This window comes from Lolium rigidum, chromosome 5 (assembly GCF_022539505.1).
Source record: "Lolium rigidum isolate FL_2022 chromosome 5, APGP_CSIRO_Lrig_0.1, whole genome shotgun sequence".
NCBI classification, from domain to species: Eukaryota; Viridiplantae; Streptophyta; class Magnoliopsida; order Poales; family Poaceae; genus Lolium; species Lolium rigidum.
Genome location: NC_061512.1, coordinates 60,806,509 through 60,828,353, shown reverse-complemented (window position 1 = coordinate 60,828,353; position 21,845 = coordinate 60,806,509). Strand labels below are relative to the sequence as shown.

Sequence of the window (21,845 nt, the reverse complement as noted above, 5' to 3'; positions counted from 1 at the left end):
AAACACTTTTTGTCGATTATTTATCAAGAAAGCCAAGAGTGTTATTATCAAACCCAACATAAAATTGGAAAGAACCATAAAGTAAGTAGATGTAGATTGGCTCAAAACCTGTACAAGTACATGACCCCTTTGATTTAAAGGAATTTGATAGGGATTTGGAAGATTCCTTAGAATTTTTCCCTAGGATGCTTGTTTGGTTTATAGGATTTGAATATAGATGATTCTTCCTCTAATCTATAATGCACGCGATTCCATACAAAAATTACCATTAAGTCCAACCTCGTGAAAAATGACTTCCTTTATATGAAAAATATGACATACACACAAACATTCAGAAAAATATGGCGTTTCTTCACAACCTAATAACATGTGTTACAAATACATGCTTATATGGGATTCAACATGCCACGACATCATATTTTTTACTTTTTCTTATCCTTGTTTTTGGAAATCCTACGAAGCCATGAGACCCATAGTACTTGTTAGAAACATCGTTTCCCGGCTAATCTTCTCACTGTAGTAAATGAAATAGATTTTTGCACAGAAAAACTCGAGTTATAGGCCTTTCAAGAAAAAAGGTGCAAGTGGATCTCATGAAAGAATTAACAAAGCAATAAGCTCACTTAATTCTACCATCTTTCAAAAGAATCTGGATATAGCGAATTGACGCTCGAAACGTGGGTGCCGTTGGTTTTACTTGTATACCATGGGAATCCAACTGAAACATCATGTCAGCCATTTGCAGCAAAGTTAAGTAACGAATATACAGAGGATTGTTGCGTGACTGTACCATTTTTTGCAACTTGGTGGCCTTGTAGCCTACGGAAGGAATAATGAAAAGAGAAGAGCAATAGCAAGTCCAAATAAAAAGAAAAAAAGGTGATAATACGTCCAAAACTTCATTGTCTCGCATTTCATAGGAGCATATATATATGGGGCCACTTTTCCACGATTAAAGGAAATAACCTGGAAAGATGCAATTTTGTCAAAAGGGAACAGATGTAACAGCACGACTCTCCTAAGATTGGAGAAGGAAATACTGCGTAATAATCAGATGATAAGTGGTGCGAGATGAGTGAGACACTTCATGTTTCTAGTGTGTGTGATACTGTGATTAGGAGACGCGTCAGCATGGTGCGCACCTGTATAGTGCTATGTGTGTATGCGTCTTCCTTGTAATCTCAAAAAAAAAAAGAATGATATTTTATGACACACGTGAAAGAATTAACAGGTACTATATGAGAAAGAAATTAGAGGGAACATGGTGACCACGGAGACGCGCTGACCCTTGGGGCCTTGAACAGTTGCTTCTCAGTAAAGCGAAAATCAGCCAGGGTCAGATACAGAGAAAAAAGATGAATTGATGAAGAATGGACAAACTCGTGGTTGCCAAGATCACTGTGGCATGAACAGAACATGAAACACACTAGCCATTGTCGAAAGGGGATTTTACTGAATCTCTATTGCCAGGAACAGATGGCTGAACTCTTTTACTAGGATGTCGTTCCATGAAATGGCAATGTCCAACTCCGGCAGCTACGCAGCACTGTTTTTTCCACTAACTCTGTGCAATGCAATCGCACACCAGAAGTTTCTAGGCAAGCATAGTGAAGTCAAGACAAGATTGCAGTTGAAGGACATGAGGAAATTTCTATGGAGCACTTGATTGGCACTGAAACGAAGAGATCTACATCTTCGTCACACCGACGATGATGATGAGCGACCGATCCAAGATAGTGCATGGTGCCACTGCCAGAAGAAGCGAGCTGGAGGGCTCCTCCAACATAGCACCCCACACCCGGAGGTGCGAGACCACAGCAGGTGATAGGCACACAAGAGAGAGAGGTCCAATACAGCAAAACAAGGAAGAAAATGGGGAAAAGAAGAGGGAAACTAAGTGGAAAATCCCAAACACAAAAAAGGTTTCCTTTGTACTAGTGGGATTTGAACAGTGCTGTGCTGCAGTGTACTGGGAGGGGAGGCTCCCAAAAGCAAGATGCCAAGATAAAAAGGTGGTGACCGCTGAGAAGGAGGAGGCCACCACCAGCCCCAGGCTCAAAGTGGACTGCAGCACAGATCGGACCTGGGTGGCATCCACATCAGATCAGAGCTTCTTCCACGACTTTTTTGGCGCCAGGAAATCATTTCCCTTCTGTTAAGCAGACTTTTTCAGGGAGAAACAAACAATTGAGCACAGTAATGGAGAAGTTAGGTCCCCGTAGATCAAATAATTTCTTGTGGCCCTACTGCCTGCGTGCTCTGGAGAGGTGGTCGATCCTCCAGAACACTCTTCTCGTGCGTGATGCAGGCAAAAAACTAAGCATGATAAGCAAACATCAGCATATGGATGATGGCAGCAAAATAACAGAACACTTATAGCGTGATGGATGATCCAGGATTGTGGTTAAGCATACATAAGCATATCGCAATGCCATGCAAAAAAAAAGGAGCAGCATGCCCTAACATCCCGGTCACTAATCAATCGCTTCGCGTGTTTGCAGTATAACACGTGTCCTAGGGTCCAGATATTTCTTAATATAGCAACGAAAGCAAACCATATTTTGAAAGTAACTTAAGGTTAGCTAATGGAGCATGCACAAGTTGACCTGACAGCACTTGCCGAAACATTCAAAAGGATGTCTGAAACTCCTTAATATAGCAAGCAAAGGAACCATATTTTGAAAGTAACTTAAGGTTACCTAATGGAGCATGCACCAGTTGACCTGACAGCACTTGCCGAAACATTCAAAAGGATGTTTGAAACTTCTTAATATAGCAAGCAAAGGAACCATAGATATTTTGAAAGTAACTTAAGGTTAGCTAATGGAGCATGCACAAGTTGACCTGACGGCACCCGCCGAAGCATTCAAAAGGATGTTTGAAACTTACATGACATAGGATGTTTGAAACTTACATGACATTGTACATCGTTTCAGTTGTACGATTAGCGGCACAACGATGAAACATCCGTCCAAAGCTAAGGTCAGCTTATGACTGCGAATTCACAAAAAAGCTTTTGCTTTCAGCGGCTCAAACAGCTCTAGAGGGACACTCTTCTTACAAGGACAGGTTTGTACAGGCACTCAGCAGCAGTAGTAGGTGTGTGCTGGGGTATGCCTATGATATCAACTTGTAACATCTTTTTTCCGAGCCTGTGATGATGGCTGACAAAAAAGGAGGGATGGTGTCCTCCGTGCCAATGATAATGGCTGACAAAAAGGTTAATACTTTTCATATCAGGACAGAAAAAGAAAACGGAGGGAACCAGATAGAGACTTTACGAAGATTCCCATTTCCAATGGTAAGCAGGAGGTAAAATTCTAGAATACGCTTGCCGTTTCATCTACAGCAAAAGTAACAATTTTCATTCTAAATTACTCCGGCATACTCACCGATTAATTGAAAGTAGTACTCCCTCCGTTCCATAATTCTTGTCGCAAATTTGGATTTATCTAGACATATTTTGTGAATAGATACATCCGAATCTGCGACAAGAATTATGGAACGGAGGGAGTAAATGATTTCAGCTAAAACAAGAAAATGACTAGGCTGCTTACTGCTTGCGTTTCTCCCAGCACTCCAGCAATCAGCAGTTCCCTGCTTAGGGACGGACCATCATGCATTAGTAATTTCCAGGATTCAGCTCTATCTAGGTAAATGTGATGTGCATGGTGTGCAGCAGCAAACACATTACAGAAATAATTGATTTATGACCAAAGATATCCATCTATTGGCTTTTGCATTTTCATGAAAAAAACTTTTCACACCATTAAACTGCCAAACATGAGTGAATCTGCCCAGCCTTTTTGCAAACACAAATAAAATCTTGTATATCAGGAGCATCAGATATCCAGCCAGTTAAATTGCAATTTTAGGTCTAATTCTCAGACCAGTCACCAAGAAGGTAATTATAGTTCTATGCATCATGGTCTATGAAAGCACAAAAAAGTTGATAAGCACAACCACTTCTCTTTCTCGTGAAACAAAAAGGAAACACCTCCCATATATTCCCATTAAAGAAGAAGAAAAGGAACCAAGAAAGCAGCAGCCTATGCCTTCAGGATCACCATGTTTTGCACAAAGTAGCCTGACATTAAGCAAAAATAGGAAGTTCTGGCTAGCAGACTGGTAGAGGTTTCAAGTTAGTACTGGTATGAATCAGTAAATACTTGCTGACTTATTTATGCAAAGAACAGATTTTATGTTAAAGTTTAAAAGTAAACAAGACGGATATCACCAAACAGCAAATGAATTCATTTAAACTAGCCAGTACTTTGTCTACAGGCCAGTCCGGTACTAGTATTAATTGACTTGATAGCTAAACAGTCACCAGAAGGTTGTTCTTGAGTCTTGATACTCAAAATAATGAATAATGGTGATTTAAAACTATACCTCTAGAAGGCATGACTAAAGCTGAGAAATTTCAGCCACTTAAAAAAAATGAATTTTATAAACTTGAAAGCCATGCCCGATATTAACAACAGTTCACTTTTTTCATGCATCAGCATTCATGTTTAACTTGTAAACACTAAGAAAGCATATACCACTCGCACCAACGAAATCCATACACAAATAAAGCAAACATCATAACACACACACCTAAGAGGTTGCAATATAATTTGTGCAGCATGAGCCATTCAAAAGGTACCTTTATAAGTTAGAATCTGAGGACAACCCAAATGATGGAATATAGGTTCCTTAGAGGAGCTCCAAATCACACCCAACAGATCACGTGACCCCAAGTGACCAATAGCTCCTTCACTTGCCTATAAATGAGAGGCAAAAGTCACCCGACCCTTGGGCAACTAAGTTCATCTTCCTTTTCTCCCTACTAGCTCTCTTCTTCAGTCTTCTTCTCCCAAACAGAACTGGAGTTCATCAAGGTTCTCATCCTGAAACTGGAGCCCACAAGCACGCAAAGAAAGAAGAGCAAGAAGACTGGCTCCCAGCCGATACAAGGTAGGAGTGAGCAGCGTTAGGATACTGTGGTTATATCTCTTGATATGGTGACAGTAAGAGAAGAGACACGCAAAGGGCCGTGGACAGAGCAGGAGGACCTGCAACTGGTATGCACTGTCCGTTTGTTCGGTGAACGTCGTTGGGATTTCGTTGCCAAAGTATCAGGTTTGAGGGGTGGGGGATCCAAAAATTAGGTAGCTATATCGATATATTTTGCGCTAAGTCGCAACAAGAAATGTCACATTCTCTAATCGACTTTCTTCTTGCTTCACCCTCATAATGACCATGCAGGCCTCAACCGCACAGGAAAGAGCTGCCGTCTCCGATGGGTCAATTACCTCCACCCAGGCCTTAAGCGTGGACGCATGACTCCCCATGAAGAACGCCTCATCCTCGAGCTCCATGCTAGATGGGGAAACAGGTTTGATCCAAATAACAATCTAACTAAAAGAGTGATAGCCCTCCTCTGCTACTATGAATAACATATTTGGTGGTTCTTCAATAGGTGGTCCAGGATAGCACGGAGGTTGCCAGGGCGTACTGACAATGAGATCAAGAACTACTGGAGGACACACATGAGGAAGAAAGCACAGGAGAGAAAGAAGAACATGTCACCCTCGTCATCTTCATCTTCACTGACATACCAATCCTGCCATCCAGAGACGCCATCAATCCTTGGAATAGATGAACAGGAGCTCCATGGTGGCAGTAGCTGCATCACAAGCATCCTGAAGGGCACGCCTGCTGACATGGATGGATACCTCATGGATCAGATATGGATGGAAATCGAGGCACCATCAGCACCAAGCTTTCATAATGGGAAGGATAGTGCATACAGCAGCCTCTCTGGCCCTCTGCTACCATCTCCGTTGTGGGATCACTACTGCCCTGAAGAACACTTGAAGATGGATGATGAGATAAAGATGGCACCGCAATTTGGTTATAGTAAAGGAATGGGTCCATGCTATTGAAGCTATATATTGGGTGATCACTAGGTTACTTGCTACCTAGCAGAAGTGAAATGCTTTTGTAGAAAAGACAATTAGCATGGATCTAAAAATATATATCTAGCAAGCTTTGCAGGTGTGCGCATGTTTTATATATCTATGTACTGTGTAGTAGTATCTAGTGTGCAAGACAGCTTATGTCAACTTGGCCCTTGACATATGCAATGCAGGGGCACTTTCACACTGTATTCGCAATCAGCTCAATATAATCAGCTATCTCTTGTGAAACTTTCCTAATGCTTGTATGTATGCAATAGAATTAGCAGGTCTTTTATTGACTTAAATGCTTTCTACAGGTTGGGTCCAGCAAGGTTGTATCTAAGCTGAAGATTGTGCTGGTCCTACTGAAAATATAGTACAAATATGTGAAAGAATGCTGGTAAAGCCACAGAAGATAGCTTTGCTATTAACTGAAGAGAAGTCATCTCGAACAAGATTCTAGCTATGATACTGCATACTTCCATAGTAGGCAGTAGCAACTTGCAAGTCAAGCGATAGGCAAAAAAAGGCATAGCTCTCAAGAGTCAGGAGCCGCGAGTCTGCGAACACCTCAAGGAAAAAAAATACTGGGAAAACTATGGCAACACATAACTATAGAACTGGATTTGGATCTATGGAAGAGAAAACGAGACATAAGAATAACTTTGACAAACATGAGCTTTCAATTTATAGAAAATCCCAAGTACATATTTAAAAGTGCTTCATAAACCTAGCTGTGCATTCAGAAATTTTTATTTAAGTACAAATTTATATCTTAATCCTTCGTGCACATGAACAAGTTGAGAGCTGGAGAAGCCGATTTCAGAATTCATGGTTGATGAAACACAGGAAACAAAGATAAACTAGCAAATTCTCACAAATAATGCACACAAAGCACACAAAAAGTTGATTTATTCACATGGCCAAAAATGTGAAGAATAGCAGTTAAATAAAGCTGAAGCAGATTCACCTTAAAACAATGTTTCAGGAAATTAATGCTTACCCATCTATTCTACATGAAAGGAACAGGCAGAAAGTCTATGAATGTTATAGTCAAAGATAGTACTTCCCCCTCCAATCAAGTAAAAGGCCCATATTTTTTGTCCTTCAGGATGCATTTTCATGATATATCTACATTGTGTTGCAGTACATTAGTATTAACTACAATGTTACCAGTTTAGTACTATGGTCAACCATACAAGTATACATACTCTTAGTTTTCACATGACCAACTGCTAGCCAAAGTTTGCCACATTTGGCCAAAATGGTGTGAATTGGCCTTGTAGTTTGAAATGAAAGTAAAACCTTTTGATCTAGGCATGCCAAATCTAGCCCAAAGGAAGCTTCTGAAACACACCATAAAGAGCAACTAGCAAGCAGGAACTGCAGGTTTCTTTAGAGAATGCGCTACAATTGGCACATCATCTCCTAGCCACACTCTTTCACTTCTACAGATTTAGCCACACCCTTTCATAATGCTATATGATTATCAAGATCTATAGCCTGCAAAAAAATGAAAGGTTAAGTAAAGATTGAGTGCGCTGTCTTTTATTGTTTTTTTTCCTTTACTTCTTTAGTACTCCCTCCGTCCATAAAAGAATGTCTTGGATTTGTCTAAATTGGGATGTATAGAGGAAGTAAAAAGGATTAGCCGATTAGCATTAGAATCCAGTTCTTTTGTTTCATCAAAGTTAAGTTTCTACTAATTTATTTAGCAGGCCTTGTAGGTTACGCGTGCAGGAAAGCAAATTTTCCACTGTGATAGGGGAATTAGAATGTGGTTATGCGTGGAATGTATTGAGAACTTTGTAACCTCTACTTTACTGAAACAGACTCCTCAAAAACCCTAGTGCTTAACCACCTGGACCCAACCATTAATGTCCTATGGTGCCTCCAGAAAAATCTACACTGGGGTAGCATTGATGGAGATAGGATGAATTGTTAGTGATTTAGCATGGCCAGGAAAGTACTTCGGACAAGAATAAAGACAAAGAACACCACTGCCATAAAACTGAGAGAGAATCGACAGGATAAATCCTGATCATAGTGTATTTGCAGTTTTTCTCAACCTTTCAGTTCTCTAACGTGTCTAACAAAAAAAGTTTGTAAATCTTGTACTCGTAATTAAAAGTTCAAAACAGATAACCAAAGGGCCAACACGTGTCAAGATTTTTCTGCGAGAAGCAAAATCTGAAAGATCACATAACTATTAAAATTTGATCACTAAAGTGCAAAGATATGATGCATGGGTGGTATTAAGTAAAATGTACAAAAGAGACATAAAAAAAACATGGAATCCATATATAATACATGGAAAGCCATTCCCAGCAGCAAGCAGCAAATAGATCCTAGTATCACCATTATCTTCAAATGGAAATACATCAAACTAAAAATAGGACAATAAATTTACCAACTTATATGGTGTAATTTCTTCCATCTTTCTGGACATAGCCACAGTTCTTGGTTTCTGTGGAATTTTTTTCACATATATGCAGGGTACAGGGTACTTGCTTTTCGTCAAAAGTTAGCTCTTGGATACTTGAAAGTTGAAATGTCAGTAGGGACAGTCATGTAACTACTATACTAATTCAGTTAACTATCCTATTAAAACAGTTGTAGTTGTGAATTTACAATGAAAAATAACTCACGCTGTTGGAAATCAGAATCCATTAGCATAAAGAAATTGGTGAAGGCAAATGTCCATGCAGGTGGGTTCTTGAGTTTGGGATTTATGTACTTGTGCATCTTCAAAAACTCACATAGAGTTATATTATATTAGAACATGTGGGTCAGCAAAAAATCATACAAATATATCCCGTGCAAAGAAGACAAGTGGCATGATAAATCCCGTTGCACTGTTCACAAAATAAATTGAATCATCTGTCTTTTTTGTCCAGGGTATATTTACCATATCTTGGCATGATCTTGTGCAGATTCGCATGATCTATGATTTTTTTGATAATTTTTCAAGATGCACAAGTACCAAAACACTAAACTCAGGCACCCACCCTTGCATGTACAAAATCAGTTCTCGAAGAAGTTTTCAGAAAATGTCAAACTAAACAACATCAATCTCACCAACTAACAGGTACAAGCAAAACCATTTTTCAGTAAATCAACATAAATTTGTAGACAACAATATTAAGCCAAGCATACAGAGCACAAGCTGGACAGATCCATAATTCACAAGGGGTTCTACCACTGATAGAGTGAAGGACATAAGGAGTACAAAAGGTTAAGTAAAAAAACGCCTAGAATGCTTCAAATGGGGCCCCTAGTGCTGCCCAGTGTTCCCATTTTTGCCTGTAGCATAGCCTTTATTAAGAAATGGAGTGGCACTGGTACCAGGACGGTGGTTTGATAGACCTTATAATTGATTTTTCAGGCTCCAAGTTTGCCAAACTCTTCCATCTCCACTCTCCGTACCTAAAAAAGTTTGGCAAGTTACGTTGAAAATATTTGCTATGACTTTGTACAAATACATAGGTCAACTAGTTGATGAAATAATGGTGCAATAGTATCATGGTTTAAAGAAGGATTTGTGAAATAATGAATTATGTATATTGTGTTAAATATAGGTCACATAAAGATCTTCATCTAACTTAAATAAGTACTAACATTTTCAGGCTCCAAGTTTGTCAAACTCTTCCATCTCCACTCTCCGTACCTAAAAAAAGTTTGGCAACTTATGTTGGAAATATTTGCTAAGACTTTGTACAAATACATAGGTCAACTAGTTGATGAAATAATGGTGCAATACTATCATGGTTTAAAGAAGGATTTGTGAAATAATGAATTATGTATATTGTGTTAAATATAGGTCACAGAAAGATCTTCATCTAACTTAAATAAGTACTAACATGCGCATGGCATTACAAATGTCGCTTTTCAACTTACTGGCAAGCAATACAGCATGCTTACCACTTGCATACAAAGAAAACAGTTTCCTGAGAATACAGTGCACACATATAATAAAGTGAGAAATCCACATATTAACTGTGAAAAATAAGAATGGCTTAGCAACAGTCATAAACAAGTGATTTATACTTAGTACTAGCTCCAGTCCGAATTAATCAATGCGGAACAGTACACAATTTGCATGCAAGGATGCTGATCTCCGCGTCGATTAATTGAGACCGGAGGGAGTAAGAACATATTAATGGTAAGGCTCCATACCCTACTTTCTCAAAAAAGAAAAGCCAAACAAGTGTATTATGGATAGTCCTTGATGGAAGCATCTATTATTCTGACGAGCACAGTAAAGGAAGACCCTATTGTAATTGCATATTCCTTCTGGAGTTTACAGGTTTCGAAATTCTCCTGTTCTTCCTAACTGTAACTACTGTCACGTATAACTGCTAAACTGTGACTTCCCTTTCAAATTTGGTGTTGCCCTAATGATGTTTTCTAGTTATGGTCCAGGAATGTTTTCTCACAAACACATACTAATCGAGAAAAAACACCAGAAGTATAATGTTCAATTAAATCAACACACATGAACTTCAAGATAGTAACAGATTCACTACGAAGACGCAAAATAGTCTTGCCATTCAGACGGTCCTAGCAAAACAGAACCAAAATGTGGGGCTGATTATGATGGCAATAAAATTACAGGTCATAATATGATCAATATATTATGAAATCTTAGGCCCTCAGAAGGCAGCTACCCACAAACTGACCTAGTGAACAAAGGATCCATAAAAGACAGCCTCGGCAGGACCAGTCATGTAAACATGATTGTTGTCCTCTCTCCACTCAATTTCCAATGGCCCACCAGGCAAATCAACTACACATTTCTGTAACACAAAAAAAATAGCAAATAAGGTACAGTAGAGATAAAATTGACAGCGAAAAGAAAATGCACAGACCCGTTCAGCTCGGCCCTCAAGAACAGCTGCAACAACAACCGCACAAGCACCAGTCCCACAAGCAAGAGTTGCTCCTACAGTCAAAATCACAGAGTTTATTTCATATATCCACTACTTATAAGAAATACCTGGAGGTAAAAGGGTATCGCACTGAAAACCATACATATAATCAATCTATTTACATTATGGGTTAATGTTTTGAAGGATCAAAAAATGTACACCATCCTTAACACATAAAAATAAATGCATATCCTATATCAAGGGAACAGCAATTATACCAGCACCACGCTCCCAAACTCGCATTTTGAGGTGTGAGCGAGACAAGACCTGTACAAATTCTGCAGAAGGAAACATATTTAATAAATGCAAGGGTGTTTACATTGAAGCATATAGAGGTCTCAAAATAAAAAGTAACCTGTGTTGGTCCGAGCAGGAAACATATCATGATGCTCAAATTTAGGTCCAACGTCACTAAGATTCCAATCATCAACATGCAGATCCTGTGGTCCAGCCAAGAAAAGAGTCAGCTATAACGTGGACAACTCATGTAGGGTTGTAGGCTAATGCAAATATGATTGTTAGCAAGTACAGTTCAACCAAGGTAGCAGTCTCTTCCCTTGTGGCAAAATTTGCAGCAGTCAGATTCATATAGCAAATTGTTACCAATATATGCAAAAGTTGACCTCAAAATGAACAGTAACAATGTGTATCTTAAGTAAATTAACTTGCTGCCCCAAAACATACAGCATAGATATTGCAAAACAAAAAAATTGAAGTGGCAGAAAAATACTAGACATTAATGAATAAGACAGATACAAAGACAATTTGTCCATCCCTAGTGTTTCCGTAAAGAAACCACACCGACCCACTAGTTATAATAACTAACATGTTCAAATTCCAAACATCTGGTATACAGAACAGCAACAGTTGTAGGACTAAAACTCATGAAGTTGATCCAAACTGTAGACCTTTGGGCCTAAGCAAACACACATGCGAGAATGATTAAATTGTTGAGTAAGATAAAACGAGAATATCTTGGTCATATTGCTTTTGGAGTTATAACATGCAGAGATGAAATTTGGTAAGCATAAATACATTTCTGAGCCAGCAATTTGAACTTTCAAGTCTATTACCTTTAGCTCTTTCGCACCAAATGTGACACAGTGAGGATTGCCCATGCTAACACAGGTTACATACCATGTTAACCCATCAATTACCATTTCAGCTTGAACAACAGCTTCGTTCTTGGTAGATGACAGTTTTGTGGGAACATCTGGTCCATTAAGGATAGGCTGACCCATATCTACCTTCACCTGCAAACAAGATGAGTGTATCAGAACATATGACTATATCAACGATATACGAGTTGGGAGGTAACCATATCAACAAGAATGAGTGAATTGATGATTCAGGGTTGGTACGAAGGGAATACTCTTTAGGCTATTGGAGCCAACAAAGAAGCCATGGGATTTAGCAGCCGAAAATACCAAAGAAATTTGCCCTCGGAAATAGTTAAGACAAGCATTATGGCATGCTTACTACTCCCTCTGTTCCAAAATAATTGAAGATCTAGTTTTGTCCTAATCCTAAGTCAAACTTTTCTAAGTTTGACCGGATTTTTAAAAAACCATTGGCAATATTTACAACATCCAATCCATATAGTGTATATTGAATCTAATAAAACTAAATTAGCGTTCTATATACTCATATATTTTTCTATAAGTTTGGTCAAACTTAAAGTAGTTTGACTTAGGATAAAGCAGGAATTTCAATTATTTTGGAACGGACGAGTAGATGATTGAGTTTTCTTGCGAGCATACTGAAATTGTGCAAGTTGACCAGAAGAACAAAATGCTTCTTGTGAAACTTAATCATATTTATTGCAAACACGCTGAAATTGTGCAAATTGTAGCTAGTGGTGCAGTACGATTCCTATGACTTAACTAGCTTCCTCTGGCATATGTGCTGAAATTGTGAAAACTTAATCAGGTTCTTCGATATTAGCACAAATTTTCATGTTGTTGAGAAATTGCAATAGGTGTATGAGTTGAGACAGATTAAGAATGTTCCCGAAATCAGTTGCAGAACCAGGAACAAACCTTAGCAGGTTAGCAAGAGATAAAAAAAAATTGTTTACCTTTGCTCATGATTGGGTAAAGCGGATGTCAAACTATGGAGGTGTATGCCTTAGAAATTTAGCTATAAACATGAGTTAATGACTAGACAAACTAAAAGGTATTTACCTTGCCATCATTTTGTATTTCAGGAATGATTAATCCAGCACCAGTATGAATTTTAAAGCTGAAATACGAGAATGCAACTTTAGGGGCCATTGAAAAGAAAAGATTATCTATATATACCATAAAATTTCCAGTAACCACTGTAAGATGCAGTCCAACAATAAGTCAATAACTACATAAAGATTAAATGAGATTTACATAAGTTTTGGATAAACAGATGAAATGTGCAGGCGGAACTTTCTACTGACTATTCAAAAAACAAAGATGACTTCCTAGAAAGCGTGCAGTCAAACTTTACTAACTTTGACTACTAACAGTAATAGGTACAACTGGTAAAGTAGAAACTGTACCACTAGATTTTTTAAATATTTTCATTAGTTTCTACTAACATGTGTCTACAAAAAATAATGGTCAAAGATGCATAGAGGAGACCATGTCAATGTCTAAATTCTGAAATGTCATATATTCATGACGAGGGATTATGTTTTTACTCCTACTTTTACTATTTATATAAAGTTAAGGATACTGAAAAAGATCACGCATGAATTTGTACCTATGTGTTCCTTGTAGATTTTCAAGCTCAGCTATAAAACGAGCGAAGCAACGAACTCCATTACCACACATCTACAACAAAAAATTACACAATGGATAAGGAATATGTACAAAAACAACTCACGCTAACAAGATTCATAGTAAACAGTTTCTTACTAACAATATGCGACAAAAAAGAATGTAGAACAAGTGAACGGCTAAAGGAAAACAAACATATGACAACTCTAATTCCCTCTTGAAGACAGCTACTTGGCATGGTACATAGTCTTGGACCAAAGTGCCGCTTCAGGTAATAGGACTGAAAATATAAGGACACATCCAAACCTTTACAGTTATCAAGCTAACAATCTAGTAAAAACTTAGAACATCCACACAAAGACCCATTCTCTTATGCAGGCACCATGCTCATGTATCAATTGGCTGCGATCAGCAGAAAGTCTAGCGCCAGGAAATGGAGTAGCTAACCATAGGGGTGACCGGGTGATATATCTTCTATTTTCTAAAAGAATATGTGGAATACCATGAATGATCCTGGAATACACGATCACCATACTGCATAGTGTACAGACGCGATCTGCACTTCAGACGCTCATCAATGTGATCTATTATGTGGACAGTAGACTCGTACAGATATCTCTATGATCTATTATGTGTACAGACCCTTATCAGCACTTCACACGATCATCTCTATGAACCCTACAATGTTCCCTCCTATCACTGCTCGTCAGTTATCTTGTATGTCAGCACGGATGTCACAGCAGAGACTATTCAGGCGGGACTAGTGTTGTGCTAACATTATGATAGCTTAAGTGTTCAGCATTTCCACCAAGGATTCCAAATCACTACAGATAAAACATAAGGCTGAAAAACCCGTTTCCACCAGTGGCTCACCTCCGGCTCACTACCGTCAGAGTTGAAAATCCTCATAGTGTAGTCTGCACCATTGACCCCGGGCATGACGAAGATGACGCCGTCAGCACCGATACCGAAGTTCCGGTCGCACATCTTAGCCGCCTCCTCCGGCGTCACCTTGGGCACAGCCGAGTCCCTGTTGTCCACCTACAAATCAAGACGGTAATCATCAGCAGCAGCAGCAGCAAGTAATGTAAACACAGCATCTAAAACAGCGGAGACAGCACGAAATCCCTAACAAGACAGAACAAAAAAATAGCCGGAAGAGAACAGGGCGTACCATGATGAAGTCGTTGCCGAGGCCCTGGTACTTGACGAAGTGGAGCGCGCGCTCGGACTCCCGACGCTCGAGGAACGAGGCGGCGGCCGCCGACCTGGGAGCGGACACGGCCATCGAGGCGATGGCGCGGCGGGGGGGCGGGGTCCCGGGGAACGGGCGGCGGAGGAGGCCGCGCGAGGAGGGGGTGGTGGATGCGGAGAAGGTGGCGGCGAAGGATGTGGCTCGGGCGGCGGCGGCGGCGGCGGGCGACATGGCGACGAATGCGAGAGCGGGAGGGATTTGGGGGAGGGTCGATGTCGCTGTCCGGCCTATGACGGGGAAGCTTTCGGTTGGCCCCACTGTCATAGAGGCGACGATCAGCTAGGTTGACGAGGCAGGATTATCTGCGTGTCGGGTGTAGGGATGGCACCCACAGGGTATGGATACGGGTAGAGTCATCTTATACCCGTACCCGTCACCTTTAATCTTACCCGTTAATGGGTATAATTTTTCCCATACCCGTCACCTTTAAAAATACCCGCGCTTACAGCACATCAAATTGATATACAAAATATGACAGAAGGTGAAGCGATCCTAAATAGTGGTATAATCCTCACTAACCTACCAATGATTGTGAGACCGGAAAGCGTGAACATCAGCCCAGCAACATGAATGCACAAGAGAAAAATTAAGCAGTTTACAATATTTCAATGGCCCACTTGTTAATTTTAGATGGGTTCTATGATTTTATACCCGTACCCACTCTACCCGATGGGCATGATATTTTTCCATTTACAAACTCATGGGTAACATTTTATCCCATACCCGTACTCTTATTGGGTTTTTACCCGGCTGGTACGCGGATCATAGGTACCCATTGCCATCCCTAGTCGGGTGGTGACTGGGTGTTGAGTGTTGACGTGACTGAACTCTGAAGCAAAGGGTTTCGTAGGTCACGCATAATACATTATCGCTTACCAGTGACGCTCACGGGAAAGAGCTTTGGTATCGGTCACCGGTAACCATGAAGAATCATTTATGTTGAACCAACTCCATTATTAGACGCCATGTCTTGCGCGTCTTTTTTTTTGCGGGGAAACAACATGTTTTTTATTCAAACAATATCTTGCGCATCTTTTCCTTTTTATAATTGTTGCGGTCAGAAACCCACCGGCAAGCAGCGACGGGCAACAGAGTAGAGCCGGGAGGCTCCCAGGACTGCGGCTGGCCCTGGTCCCTCGAGCGACGGCCCGCAAAGACTCGGCACGCACGTCCGATGCTCGGTGCAGGGCGTGCCACCCGACCTATACCAGGTCGGGAAGGTGATGGATTTGCCTCGCTTAGTTTCTCGCATGGCATACACGTAAACATTAAATACGAGCCTCGATCGGCTCTCAGGTTGTCCTGTGAATCGGCTCAAAGAGCCGATCCACCCATGATTCGTACGAGGTGTACGATCGCATGGTGGTCCTGCTTGATCAATGTAAAGCTAAAACGACCTACTACGATTTAGGGTTTTCACCACATAATCGGAACATCCTACGCGTGATTGAGCCTGGCGGCCACGCACGGTGATCATAAACTGACCCTAGACAAGGCCTAAAAACCAACATGAAGTTGATCCCCGGAACATCTTGTCTAGGGCTAGCAAATTACACCCTACGTGCCACTGGATCCTTCAACCCGTTTGTAAGGCCTAACTATGCAGATATTAAACTAATCCTTGAAGAACAAGGAGCAATCATAACAGATCGGATCTACTAAATAATGATCAAGCGGGGTGCCGCCCTTACACCTAAGATAGGTGTAAGGGCGGCTAGACGTCTAAGGGTTGCACGGACGAAAGCATATGATACGATGAAGCAATGCTAACCCTAACACATCTATGATAACTACGTTGCTCGCCATCAACAAGGCTTCAGCGACGAGCAACGCATGAACAACGAATAAACGTGTACTCGCCTAGATCGCAAGATGCGATCTAGGCAGCATGATACTTACCCGGAAGAAAACCCTCGAGACAAGGGAGTTGGCGATGCGCCTAGATTGGTTTGTGGTGAACGTGATTGTTGTTTATTTCAGAAACCCTAGATACATATTTATAGTCCGTAGACTTTCTAACGTGGGAATAATCCCAACCGTGCACGAGCCAAACTCTATCTAACCGATACGTATCCTACTATATTACAGATACACGGGCAAACTAGCCCAAACTTTGTATACAAGGCCGATTCATGTATATCTTCTATGTATATTCTTCAAGCCCATCTTTAATCGCGGCTCAACTCTGATCCGGTCAAATTCTGGTGATAACACATGCCCCCCTGGTTTTGGAAATGACAATTCCAAAATCACTCTGTTTTTTCTTCGTCGGGTCATGTCGTGGCAGAGCAGAACCGTCGCAGTACCATCATCATGATGCCTTGCCTCCTCCGCTTCTCCGCGTGACCTGGCAAAAAAAATTTTCTTTGGGCACCACTTCCTCGGAAACTGCTGTGGCATTGAATCTCCACCATATCCCCTTTTATTTAACCGCTCCAAACAGTTCGCTTCTTCATCCCCTTCGCATTAGCACTCCAAAAGCCCTCCTCTGCCACCATGTCTTCTTCCTCCTCTGCCTCGTCGGGTCTTTCCACCCACTCCTCCCCCTCCCGCGAGCCGACGCCGGAGTGGGACCCGGAGGAGGCCCACGAGGCCAACATTCGCCGCGCCATCGAAGACGGGGACGAGTCCAGTCACGACTTCTCCGTCTGGTCTGAGGACGACAAGTCCTCGACCGACGGGGAAAGTGACCTCCGCTTCCTTGCCGACGGGGAAACGGAGGAGGAGAGCGATGACGATCGCTTCTCCTGGGATGACTTCACCTCCTCCGAAGAGGAGGAGGAGGCGGAGGAGGAGGAGAAGGAGGAGGAGGACGACACCTCCTCCGATGAACCGCCGGCCAAGAGCTTCTGCCCCTGGCCGGGGAACCTCAGCGACTTCGACAGCGACGACGACGACGCTGACGAGGAAGACGAGGACAACGAGGGCCCTCGCCGGCGGCCGCCGCAGCCAGCCGACGACGAGCCCGCCGGGAGTAGCGCCGACAGCGGCGATGACGGCGACGACGAGGGCAGCGACGGCCCATAGATAGGACCCTTAGCATAGGATCAGTAGTATTAGATGGGGCAATGTATCCCCTGATACTTCCTTTTGAGAGCAATCAGCTCTTTATGTAAGAAATCCCATTATCAATGAAGAATTTCCCTCAATTTGATTTTGCCGATTTCCTTTATGCGAATTTAGCCGATTTCCCCTCATACTGACTTTGCCGTCCACTTAGCCAATGCTCAATGAGCCGATGGCAACGCATCGGTACTTCACAATTTATCCTTCACCTCTTCGACTGATGACTTTGAGATCTGGTGGACAATGTGGAAGACCCATGCCTTCAAGAGAGCCCTTAAATTCCTCCCATCGCCTCCGATGATCCTCTTCCGCAAGAACTCACCATCTTTGAAGAAGGTTATGACGCGAGGCCAGCCGATGACACCCCAATCGGCTTCTAAAAACAGAGCATCTACCGGATCAGCTGCCCCCGAGCCTCGGCCAAGGCGAGAATAGCGGTGAGGACGCACAGTTCGGACAAATGGACCCGAGCTCGAGCAAATCCGAGAAAACCACTACGCGAGCCAGCCGGACTTGCCACCATCGGCTTCCAAGAAAAGGTCGGCCACTCTGGTCCTAGCCATTCCTACGAGTGTAGGCGAGAAGGTGGCCAACTTGGCCAAGCCGATAGTAGATACACCAGAGCCGATCACCTTTTCTTCCGTCGAAAGCCGATATTGCAGACGAAACACCAACGGCTTAATGAGCAAAAGGCTGCCTTGTACGCCAACTGATACCTCTGACAGCGCTGCTGAACTGGCGACCTTGAGCAAAGGGTTGGAGGTCCTCGAAGAGAAGGTTCGGGCAACAAAATCAGCTCATTGATAGCTGAAGAAGCTCTCATTGTTCACTCCCTCGAAGAAGCAGAAGGCCTTGAAGCTGAGCTGAAGACCGGCTTGGTCGAAATCCGCGTCTGGGACACGCAGCTGGTAGATCCTGTGTAATTTGTACTAGAGTCGATGGCTGTGCATCGGCTGTACATCATGAGAATTTTTTTTACTGGCCGATTTTTTATCGGCCCCCAATATTTCACTGCACATGTATCGCACATGTTCATCTGATTAGGTGCCCCCCGAGCCAAATCCGCCGTGTAACCGCGGATATCGGCTCGTGGTTAGCCAAGGCACCGTATTTGAACGTCGGCTCCGTTAGGACCAGTGTTGACTTCTTCCAGCTCATCAGCCGACGTAAAACGTTGCCCATTAGATCGACATTGAACACAGGCACAACGTATGGTGAGGATAATTTTGGCCGATTGCTGGAATCGGCCTCCATGTTGATTGAATCGCTCAATGAAGGTTTTGCAATGTTCGTCCATAGATCTTTGGGGCCGATCACAAGGATCGGCCTCGCCACGTTTGTCCATAGATTTGTTCTTGCTATACGATCAGGCCGGTGGATAAGACCAGCCTAACCCCATCCTTCGTGACGTCGATGCGCTCGCAGTCGTCCAAATTGATGCCTGAGAGTGGCTCTTGGCCTGTCGTCTCCCAAACGTTCATGCCAGCCGTTGAAATCTCGGCTGAGTCATCTGCGTGGACGACCTCTACTTCATCTCCATCCCACTCGTATTAAGCATTGGTGCATCGTGGATGGAATGCAACGATTGGCGTGGATCCAATCTCTCCCTAGCGGGACAGACATAGGTGCTCTTGCTATCGACAATAAAGAACGTCGTAGGGATAGTTTTCCTTCCTATGGTCAGATCCACGTTCAGAACACCTTGTGCGTCAGATGCTTGGCCGTTGAAATCGCTCAGTGTCACGTTGGTCTTGATCAGATCCGAGCTAGAGCGTCTCAACCGACGTAGCATGGAGTATGGCATAATGTTGATCTGCCGCTCCGGTGTCCACCGAGCATCTTGTTGACAGGCTGCCCATTGATATAGCCTCGCAAGTACAAGGCCTTCGAGTGTACGTAGCTTCTTTCTCGTGGCTTCTCAAAGATAACCGGCCGTGGGCCGCGATCAAGTTGCGCCACGGGTGCTTCGTCTAATCCTGGAGCACTAAACTCCGTCGGAAGGATGAACACCATGTTTGTGCCAGCCGATGTCTCATCATCGGCTTTCTTTTGTCTGGGGCGCCACTCTTTCCTTTGTGGCCGACCTTCTTCGTCCGGGGTTCGCTGAATTTTCGCGGCCGGATCAGGTCGCGCCTTCCTTAACGTGTGCAGGTATAACCTTTCGGCTTCCTCCAAACCACGTAGTCGCTGAACCCTACGCTTTTGGGAACGGCTGAGTCCATCAGGGCACCACCTTGGCCGGTGGTACTTATCTTCTTCTTCTTCATCGTCCTCTAGTTCCTCGAGATCTTCTACCTGAGAGGACTCAGCGTGCTTGTTCCGAGGCGGGATAGGCCCTAGACGTTTGAACACGGACACGTTAGCTGCATCCTTCTTCTTCGTCTACATTCCGGCGCTTGCCGATTGTAGGCAATCGGCTCATTCCCGAATCCCAGCGAGTGTCCGAAGAAGGGACAGGTCCCAGTGCCTATCCACGTCGTCTTGCTCTCTCGACTTTTCCTTGGCGTGGCGCTCATATTTCTCCTCGTCGCGATCATGCCGACGATGTCTCCTGGCGTCCCTAGCCAGACGATCTCTTTCGTCCTCGTTGTTGTATCGTCGGCGTTGGTCGTATTGACTCACATATTTGTTGAGGAGGTGATCAGAGAGAGGTCGCTGATATCGCACATTCCTCACTTCTCCCTCTGTGATGTAGCGCTTGCCATCGTGCCGGAGCCGATCGCGTGGAACGGCTTCCTCTTTGTCGTTGTCATGAGAGCAGCTGCCCTCGTCTCTGTCCTTACCAGAGTGGTGCCCAGGTCCTACCATGTTGATGTTGAACGAGAATCCTGGCTGGCACCCTCCAGGGTAAGTGCACTCCACCATGTTAACGGCGGGGAAGGGGTGTGTGTCGACCTTCATGGCGTACCGGCTGAAAATTAGACGCCCTTGTTCTATCGCCATTTGGACCTGCTGCCGCCACACCCTGCGGTCGTTGGTGGCATGGGTGAACGTGTTATGCCACTTGCGGTATGGCTTTCCGTTCAGCTCCTCGCGCCTCGGGGATCTTGTGGCCTTCGGGTACCTTTAGTCGCTTCTCCTTAAGTAAGAGGTCGAAAATTTGCTCAGCCTTGGTGACGTCGAAGTCAAACCCTCTTGGAGGACCTTGTGGCTTAACCCACTTGCGGGACACGGGGCTTGCCCCCGAGTCCATTCAGCCACTCGCTACCTCTTGATCTCCCGCGAGCCTTCATCTTCGTCCGCCTCAACCGGGACCACCGCACGCTTGAATTTATCCCGGTATACATCCGGGTGGCGCTGTTCATATAATGACAGCTTCGCACCATGTGCGCCGGTGAAGGGTAGTCTCGCTTGGGAGGCCACATCCTTGATCGGTGATGCGAGACCCACCACCGCCAACTCGATCGCTTCTTTTCGAGTCACACGAGCCGAATAGCATCGGTTCCTAACGGTTCGAAACGCCGGATGTATTCCGACACTCGTTTCTCCGCGCTTCGTCGTACTTGCGCTAGATTGGCAATGCCGATCTCGGAAGCCTCCGAGTGATATCGCATGTGGAACTGCTCCTCCAACTCGCTTCCAAGTCCGGTAGAGTCCGGCGGCGGCGAAGTGTACCACCGATGTCTACGGGAGCTTCTATTCTTGTAGACAAGTGTTGGGCCTCCAAGAGCAGAGGTTTGTAGAACAGACAGCAAGTTTCCCTTAAGTGGATCACCCAAGGTTTATCGATCTCGGGGAGGAAGAGGTCAAAGATATCCCTCTCATGCAACCCCGCAACCTCAAAGCAAGAAGTCTCTTGTGTCCCCAACACACCTAATAGGTGCACTAGTTCGGCGAAGAGATAGTGAAATACAGGTGGTATGAATAAGTAGTAGCAACGGCACCGGAAAAGTGCTTTTGC

At 43.4% G+C, this 21,845-nt stretch overlaps 2 protein-coding genes across 3 annotated transcripts; one reads left to right on the top strand and one right to left on the bottom strand.

The window, feature by feature from the left end:
• The first annotated feature begins 4,740 nt into the window (after positions 1 to 4,740).
• LOC124654035 (myb-related protein MYBAS2) lies at positions 4,741 to 6,194 on the top strand. The gene is made up of 3 exons (XM_047193068.1): positions 4,741 to 5,124; positions 5,251 to 5,380; positions 5,465 to 6,194. The coding sequence occupies exons 1-3, from the start codon at positions 5,004 to 5,006 to the stop codon at positions 5,928 to 5,930; spliced, it is 717 nt and encodes a 238-aa protein (XP_047049024.1). The 5' UTR covers positions 4,741 to 5,003; the 3' UTR covers positions 5,931 to 6,194.
• A 2,840-nt stretch (positions 6,195 to 9,034) lies between these two features.
• Positions 9,035 to 14,949, bottom strand: LOC124653240 (diaminopimelate epimerase, chloroplastic). Of its 2 annotated transcripts, XM_047192304.1 has the most exons (11): positions 14,798 to 14,949; positions 14,497 to 14,664; positions 13,607 to 13,677; positions 13,057 to 13,114; positions 11,947 to 12,126; positions 11,229 to 11,313; positions 11,092 to 11,151; positions 10,814 to 10,887; positions 10,625 to 10,741; positions 9,564 to 9,612; positions 9,035 to 9,371 (listed from the first exon to the last, which is right to left on the bottom strand). In XM_047192304.1, exons 1-9 carry the CDS (start codon positions 14,909 to 14,911, stop codon positions 10,625 to 10,627), a joined length of 927 nt encoding a protein of 308 aa, XP_047048260.1. In that variant the 5' UTR covers positions 14,912 to 14,949; the 3' UTR covers positions 9,035 to 9,371; positions 9,564 to 9,612. The 2 variants fall into 2 exon arrangements, with proteins under 2 accessions (XP_047048260.1, XP_047048262.1); XM_047192306.1 differs by lacking the exon at positions 9,564 to 9,612.
• Between the last annotated feature and the right edge of the window lie 6,896 nt (positions 14,950 to 21,845).

Excerpts from the sequence above, each read along its gene's own strand:
- LOC124654035 (XM_047193068.1), top strand. The coding sequence starts at position 5,004 with ATGGTGACAGTAAGAGAAGAGACACGCAAAGGGCCGTGGACAGAGCAG. Across the intron at positions 5,125-5,250 it reads TTTCGTTGCCAAAGTATCAG|GCCTCAACCGCACAGGAAAG; the intron begins GTTTGAGGGGTG and ends ATGACCATGCAG. Across the intron at positions 5,381-5,464 it reads CATGCTAGATGGGGAAACAG|GTGGTCCAGGATAGCACGGA; the intron begins GTTTGATCCAAA and ends GTTCTTCAATAG.
- LOC124653240 (XM_047192304.1), bottom strand. The coding sequence starts at position 14,911 with ATGGCCGTGTCCGCTCCCAGGTCGGCGGCCGCCGCCTCGTTCCTCGAG. Across the intron at positions 13,115-13,606 it reads AATCTACAAGGAACACATAG|CTTTAAAATTCATACTGGTG; the intron begins GTACAAATTCAT and ends CTCGTATTTCAG. Across the intron at positions 11,152-11,228 it reads TCCTGCTCGGACCAACACAG|AATTTGTACAGGTCTTGTCT; the intron begins GTTACTTTTTAT and ends TTCCTTCTGCAG.